Source organism: Olea europaea, chromosome 15 (genome assembly GCF_002742605.1).
Source record: "Olea europaea var. sylvestris chromosome 15, O_europaea_v1, whole genome shotgun sequence".
NCBI classification, from domain to species: domain Eukaryota; kingdom Viridiplantae; phylum Streptophyta; class Magnoliopsida; order Lamiales; family Oleaceae; genus Olea; species Olea europaea.
The window spans coordinates 9667406-9674631 of NC_036251.1; the positions used below are offsets into that span (position 1 = coordinate 9667406).

The window sequence follows — 7226 nt, forward strand, 5'->3', positions numbered from 1 at the left end:
AAGATCCCATGCATAGTCTGAACCATATATCCTATGACTCCTTCTGAATTTCTTCCAAAATGCAGACAAGTATTTGTAGAGCCTTTCAAGTATTTGAGGATCCACTACACTGCTTTCCAATGTTCCTTTTCCATGATTTTCCATGTATCTGCTAACTGCAAGTACTAAATTAAGTATTGTACAAACCATAGTATACATTAGTAAACGAACTGCACTGAAATAAGGAACCCTAGACATATACGCAATGTCTTTATCTGATTGAGGACACAAATCTGCTGATAATCTGAAATGTGCAGCCAATGGTGTGCTGACAGCATTTGCATTCTGCATATTGAATCTCTGAAGTACCTTCTCAATGTACCCTTTTTGACTCAAGTATAATCTACCAGCCTTTCTGTTCCTCAAGATTTCCATTCCAAGGATTTTCTTTACTGCTCCCAAGTCCTTCATCTTGAACTCTTTACTCGGCTAAGATTTTACTTTTCTGACCTGTGTTTTATCTTTGGCTGCTATAAACATATCATCAATATATAACAGCAAGTATGTAACTGATTGATTACTTTCCTTCCTGGAATACACAAATCCTGAAGTACACAAAACTATTATAATTACAACTTTCAAAACCATTAGTAATGAACGAATCGAACTGCTTATACCACTGCCTCGGTGACTACTTCAATCCATACAATGACTTCTTCAACAAGCACACATAGTCTTCTTTTTCAAAAACTATGAACCTTTCTAGCTGTTGCATGTAGAGGTTTTCCTCAAGTTCTTCATGCAAGAATGTTGTTTTGACATCCATCTATTCAAACTCCAAATCATTCTTTGCCACAATCCAAGTAACACTCGAATTGAACTGTGCTTTACAACCGACGAGAACACATCTATGAAGTCAACATCGGGAATCTTACTGTAACCCTTTGCTGTTAATCTGGCCTTAAACCTAATATCTTCAATCCCTGATGTCCCTTCTTTCTTTTTGAACACTCACTTACAGCGTACAACCTTTTTGTCTTTAGGCAATTTCACGAAGTCTCATGTACTGTTTTTGTTCAGAGACTCTATCTCCTCCTGTATTGCAATCAACCATTTGCCAGAACCACTACAACTGACTGCCTCTGAATATGTAGCAAATTCCTCAATGGAATCAACGTCTTCAACCATGCTCAAAGTATAAGCAACCAAATCTGCTTCTCCATATCTTTGTGGAGGTTTAATCTGTTTGCGTGGTCTATCTTTAGCAATCGAATACTATGATGCTGTTAGTGGTGTAGGCAAAGTAGGTAAAGTATTACTGTCAATCTCCTCTAAACCATACTACTCTGTAACCTTTGACTGTTCCCAAAAGCCAATTTCAAACTGCACTTGAGTTGAATGATTCTGTTCTTCAAATTTACCAAAATCCACAAGAGGTCTTCCACGAATCATAGCTGATTCGTCAAATACTACATCCCTACTAATCACCACTTTATTCTCTTCTGGCTATCACAAATTATAACCCTTCACTCCTTATTTATACCCAAGAAATATGCACTTTCTAGACTTAGGCTCCAATTTCCCATTATTTACATTAGCATACGCAGGACAAGCAAGATCTTAAAATCAATGTAATAAGAAGGTTTTAGCGCACCATACATCTTTTGGTGTTTTATTTTCAATAGCCATTGGTGATGAGCGGTTGATCAGGAAACATGTTGTAGTAATAGCTTCAGCCCAGAAAAACTTAGGCAGCCCAAAATTTGAAAGCATACGGTGAACCTTTTCCATCAAAGATATATTCATCCGTTCAATCGTGTCATTCTGTTGAAGAGTTTCAAGCATTTTCAAGTGTCTCAAGATGCCTTTAGCCCTGTAAAAGTTATTGAATTCATTTGAACAAAACTCCAACCCATTATCAGTGTGTGGACGTTTCACCTGCTTTTCTACCAATATTTTCTATTATTTGAAGATCCCAAACACATCACTATTCTGCTTCAAGAAGAATACCCAAAGTTTTTTTAGAGTAATCATCAATTACTGTCATCAAGTAATATGCATCTCCCCTTGAAGTTACTCTGGTCGGCCCTAGAGATCTGAATGGATATACTCAAGTGTTCCCTTCGTGTCATGTCTTTCCTTAGAGAATCTGACCCTTTTCTGTTTTCCAAAAACACAATGCTCACAAAATTCCATCTTACTGGTCTGCTCAACTTTGCCATTCATTTTCACTCATATGCCTAAGCCGCAGTGCCAAAATTATGTGACTTCATCCTTAGTTAAAGAAAAAGTAGAAACTATTGCATCTCTTGTAACATTGGAACCTTTCAAAACGGACAGCTGTGTAGAATTCTTATGTCTCTTCATTACAACAAGAGCACCTAAGCTCACCTTCAAAATTCAACCTTCACCAATGTACTTATAGCTGTTTAAGTCAAGAAAACTCAAAGATATAAGATTTCACTTTAGTTCTGGAACATGTCTGACATCTGTAAGTGTTCTGACAATCCCATCGAACATATCAATCCTTATAGTACCAACTTCGACGATTTGCAAAACACATTGTTATCCATAATCACTGCACCTCTCGAAACTCCTTCATATATAATCATCCAGTCCTTATTTGGACACATATATGCCAAATTCAGAACCCATTCCTCACATGGTTTGGATCCCATGTCAAAGATCACAATAAGCTCTCATTCGCTTTGCTCCTTTCCACAATGTCAGCCCCCGCTGAATCAACAGAGCGCTTTTCCTTATTATTGGCAGTCGTCGCTTTGTTTCAATTTTTCAAGGCGTAACAGTCAGCTCTAATGTGCCCCTTATTCTTACAATAATGACATGTCTTCTCAATATGCCAAGACTTCGACCTGTCCATCATATTTTTGCTAACTTTCCTATCTTGACTTCTCCCACGAACAACTAGGCCCTCAGCCTGACTCTCAGATCCTTCAGCAAGATGCCTCATCTTCTCCTTAGACAGTAAGGCATCATAGACCTCCTCCATCATGAGAGTATCAAAATTATATATAATTGTATCTCTAACAGTTATATATAATGGCGGCAATGAACACAACAACATCAATACCAAGTCCTCCTCATCTTACTTAACCTCCAAAGTTTTCAAATCAGCCACAATTTCTTTGAACAAGGTTAAGTGATCATTCAATGACCCACCTTCAGACATCCTATGAGAATACAAGCGCTATTTCAAGTAAAATTTGTTGGTCAAGCTCTTTATCATGCAATGCTGCTCTAACTTCAGCCACAACGCAACGGTACTTCTCTCATTTAAAACATCCTGAAGATTTTGATTTGAAATGTGAAGATAAATCTAAGCAAAGGCTTTCCGATCCCTATGCTGCTTCTCTTATTACGTCCAGGTAGAAGGTATCTTATCAAAGTCAAGCAAGGCTTACTCTAAATCCATCTGCGCAAGTGTGCAAAGTCAACAACTGTGGGCGCAAGTGACCATTAAGCCCTCAATGTGTTAATTAGTGTAAGGTGAGATTTTCAAGGGTAAAGTGGGAAAACAATGTAAAGGAGGAAAAAAAAAAAAAAAAGGACAGACTACTGTAGCAAAACCGAATAAATTAGATTCAAGTATGAAAACGGCTGTGACATAAATGAACAGTACCCAAAGCCTCTCTTTTAAGATAATAAAAATTTAGAACACCAGATATACATGACAAGTCTTCTGCCATTTTTGGACCAAAGGGGGCAGTTCGAGCTTGGTCACCCTATAATTTTGCATCTAAAGAAGATAATGTCTTAGAAAATCGATTCAAAAATTGTCTATTAATAAGAGAATTATTGTGTTTTAATATGAATTATTTTATTTGATAATATATTGAAAGCTGGAAACAGGTTTCAAGAACAATGTTTAACTATTTTCCTGCCTAGTGCATACAGTCTAGCTGCCACAATCAAAACAATGGTGTACAATTCAAAAGTGTTTTTAACTCCGTATTCAGGTTCGTTTTAATGTAAATACAAATCGTTAACGACGAATCTTTAACGTTGCTACCAAGTTTCCATCTCTTTTTCCGTGTTCCTCTCCCCACCTCATCCTTCAAGTTCCTTCGGATTCACTTCATTTGCGATATTACCAGCGGAACTTCAGTCTGCTCGTGGGCTGCTACCGGTACTGGCAGATACTTTTTTCCCACCGTATTTCTATTATAAAACAAGAAAAAATTGTAACCAATAAGAAAGAAAACGGCAGATTAACAAGACGAGCTGCCTCAACTACTACCACACTCCATTTTTAGGAACAACGTCATATCTAAGATAAGCTGAAACGTTCTTAAGCTCACCTGCTTTCCAAGATTGAATGGGATATATTTGTACTTGATCATATGCATGATTTGGCGCTTCATTGTAAGTGCAAAAAGAACAATCCAGTAGCACAACAATATGGGCCAAAAGACGGGAACATCGAACATGGAAAAGAAGGTCATCAAAAATGCTACACAGAAAGCCTTTGTGATGGCATACCTGGAGCCACAAAAACAAGACAGCACACAATTCAATCTGAATTAGTTTTTCTTTGTTTGCCAAGAAAGAAATGAAGAGAAATCCAGAAACTGTAGGTGGACAGCAACTGTTTTAATATGCAAGCAGTGCAAACTGCAGTCTTATGACTCTTATCAATCTTTACTAGGTTGAAGAGTTGGAAGTTTGGTGCAGTATTTTAAGAAGCTTTGCCGCAAATATGCATTGTTATATTATACACGCAATAGTGATGAACGCCCACCACGTGCTCATAAAATAAATTTAAGCATCAAATCATAGTGCACCTGATACAAGAGAAAATAAAGTAGTGTACAAAATTTAACAGAAAGCAATTAACATACTCCAGCAAAAAACATCAGTATGCAAGTTGATAAAGCAGGGAAACTCTTATCAGAAAGAAGTTAAAAAAAGAACGCCATTAAGCAGGTAGACCATTCAAGATTGGATATAGCATCACCGTCAATATCCCTAAGCATTTGAAGTCATCAAAACGCATCTGTTTCAATATCCTATGAAAACCATCACAAAAATCACAGGGTAACAAGGATGCAATCCAATTAAGATCATATAGATTGATTTCTCAGCTCATCATATTTCAGTTATCAAAGCAGGAAACTCTAACTAGAAGTGACTCATGTAATTGGAAATTCAATCACTGTTCTGTAACTTTCTATATACCTGTACCTAGGGACGTTCTCCCAAGCAACCGAATATAAAATGAAAAGAATCACTGAAACAGTTACAAGCAGGAGGAACCAAACAAGAAACAGAGGTAAAAGACAATAAACTTGAAGCAACATAAAATGATCCACAACTGATCAAGACATTAAAATCAAAACAGTAGAGTCAAATCTCGCAATGGAAAAAATAAGGAGCATGAATTTCAAGAATGTTATAAACAGTACCAGAATTTGAACTCTGGGAGGCGGCGAATGAAAGGCTTGAATTCATCGGAACCTTTTGTTGGCAGCATAGGTCCATCGGACGGTTCCAGCTCGGGGTCAACAAGAGGTGACAGAAACCCAATGAGCAAATTCAGAATATAGATCCCCAAACCATAAGAAACAATGTAGAACCCTTGAACATAGTAAAGCCGCAGAGCATAAACAAATATTAAAACAAAGGTTCCAATCCAACGGTAGAGAGCGTGTGGTGTAGATTTATCTAGATAGTGCTGGAAAAGCTTTGACACTTCATGCCTCCGTTGGTTCAGTGCTGCTGTTGCTGCTGAGGCACCATCATCTCCAATACCCTCCATGAAAAATCAACTTAAGAATCCTACAAATTGGATGAAATACTTGGATCTGATGAAATGTCAAAATGAGGACCGAAATGCTAGCACGTGCTTCTTTAGGCAGCCAGAAAAATGCAAAGAGAGAAAGTAAAGAAGTAAGGGATCATGAAGTAGTTTTTTTCTTTCAATGAGTAGGTATAGGAGAAAACCACAAAGTAAAATTTAATTTTTTCTTATCTCCCCTCTAAAACCCCTATAAGCAACACTAAACACATCCACCCACAAAGTGAAAAGAAACGCTTAACTTTGAATCCATTTGTTCAGGTTGTATAAAACAACATTCCTTGTAAAATGCCAAAATTTCCCCCATTTCAAAGCCAGGTTTGATTAGCTTGCAAGACCACCACAAACCTGTGTCTCAAAAATCCAGTGGACAGTGCTAAAAAAGTCGAAGAACTTAAAACCTGCAAGGTATATCTCAACAGGTGCTCAATTGAATAACCGGGCTCATAGTTACTCAACATTTTTAATCATCGCAAAAAATGCGCAGATTAAACGAAAGAAAACATAAGTTCAAGATGAACTGTACACTAAAATTTCAACTCTTCTGCCCTACTGGAGCTGTCTCTAGTCAACAGCCCAAAACACTTAATAAACGTCTTAAATAATTTTTTAACCATGTTTTCTTGACAATAAGACAAAAAGAAGGCCAAAACTCTAATTAAACACAGAATCGCTCACAATGAAATAAACAGACAATCATAAACAGATCTGAGATTGTCCGATCATCAAATTAAAAACATACTCTTCAATAAAAATAACATATCACAATATATATATTGATGCATTTCTGATGAGAAATCTGATAGAAAAAGGCTGGGTATTTAGGTTTTACCTCTGGCAAGAACACCAGCAAATGAAAATGAATCTTCCGGGAGTTTGGAGGCGAAAATCTGATGGCACCGCTTCGGTTGAAATCTATGCAGAATCCGAGTAAAATTATAGTTCCATTATAGTTTGATCATTTTAATTATAGATAGATAGCCATTGGTGTCAAGGGGTACTTTTAAGAATAGCTTTGTCAAACCAACCATTTTTCATTTTAACCATAAAAATCTAACATTCACCACAATAGCCATTTCTTGTGTAAAAGACTAAAACGCCCTTAAATGAGTTATATAATTACAAAAATAGAAATATGGTAAAAAGACAAAAATATCCTTAAGTTACAAATAAAAATCCAAACAAGGCTCAATTGAAATTTGAAAACGAAGTCAGTCTTTTCATCAGTTTACTCTAACACGATAAAAACTCTTCCATTTTTCATCCACTTCAACCTCAAAATTTCATAAACTTATCAGTTATCAACCTCAACAGAAAAATATAATTAAATTTCAGCACTTCAATTCGGTAAGTATCTTTTCGTAGTATTTAATTTTATTTTTATTGAAATCGTATATTTTTTTTAAATGGTAGAAAAAATAATATTAGAGTC

At 36.4% G+C, this 7226-nt stretch overlaps 1 protein-coding gene across 2 annotated transcripts; it reads right to left on the reverse strand.

Annotated features, from left to right (window-relative positions):
• Nucleotides 1-3872: 3872 nt before the first annotated feature.
• LOC111410067 (protein RER1A-like) lies at nucleotides 3873-6781 on the reverse strand. Of its 2 annotated transcripts, none has more exons than XM_023040231.1 (4): nucleotides 6627-6781; nucleotides 5403-5775; nucleotides 4299-4479; nucleotides 3873-4158 (listed from the first exon to the last, which is right to left on the reverse strand). In XM_023040231.1, exons 2-4 carry the CDS (start codon nucleotides 5753-5755, stop codon nucleotides 4102-4104), a joined length of 591 nt encoding a protein of 196 aa, XP_022895999.1. In that variant the 5' UTR covers nucleotides 5756-5775; nucleotides 6627-6781; the 3' UTR covers nucleotides 3873-4101. The 2 variants fall into 2 exon arrangements, with proteins under 2 accessions (XP_022895999.1, XP_022896000.1); XM_023040232.1 differs by having other exon boundaries at nucleotides 5403-5801.
• Nucleotides 6782-7226: the final 445 nt, after the last annotated feature.

Bases quoted from the DNA above. Each gene is read 5' to 3' on its own strand.
- LOC111410067 (XM_023040231.1), bottom strand. From the start codon at position 5,755: ATGGAGGGTATTGGAGATGATGGTGCCTCAGCAGCAACAGCAGCACTG. The intron at 4,480-5,402 runs GTACTGTTTATA...TTGTGGCTCCAG, and splicing joins CTCCCAGAGTTCAAATTCTG to GTATGCCATCACAAAGGCTT. The intron at 4,159-4,298 runs GTGAGCTTAAGA...GTTTTATAATAG, and splicing joins CATTCAATCTTGGAAAGCAG to AAATACGGTGGGAAAAAAGT.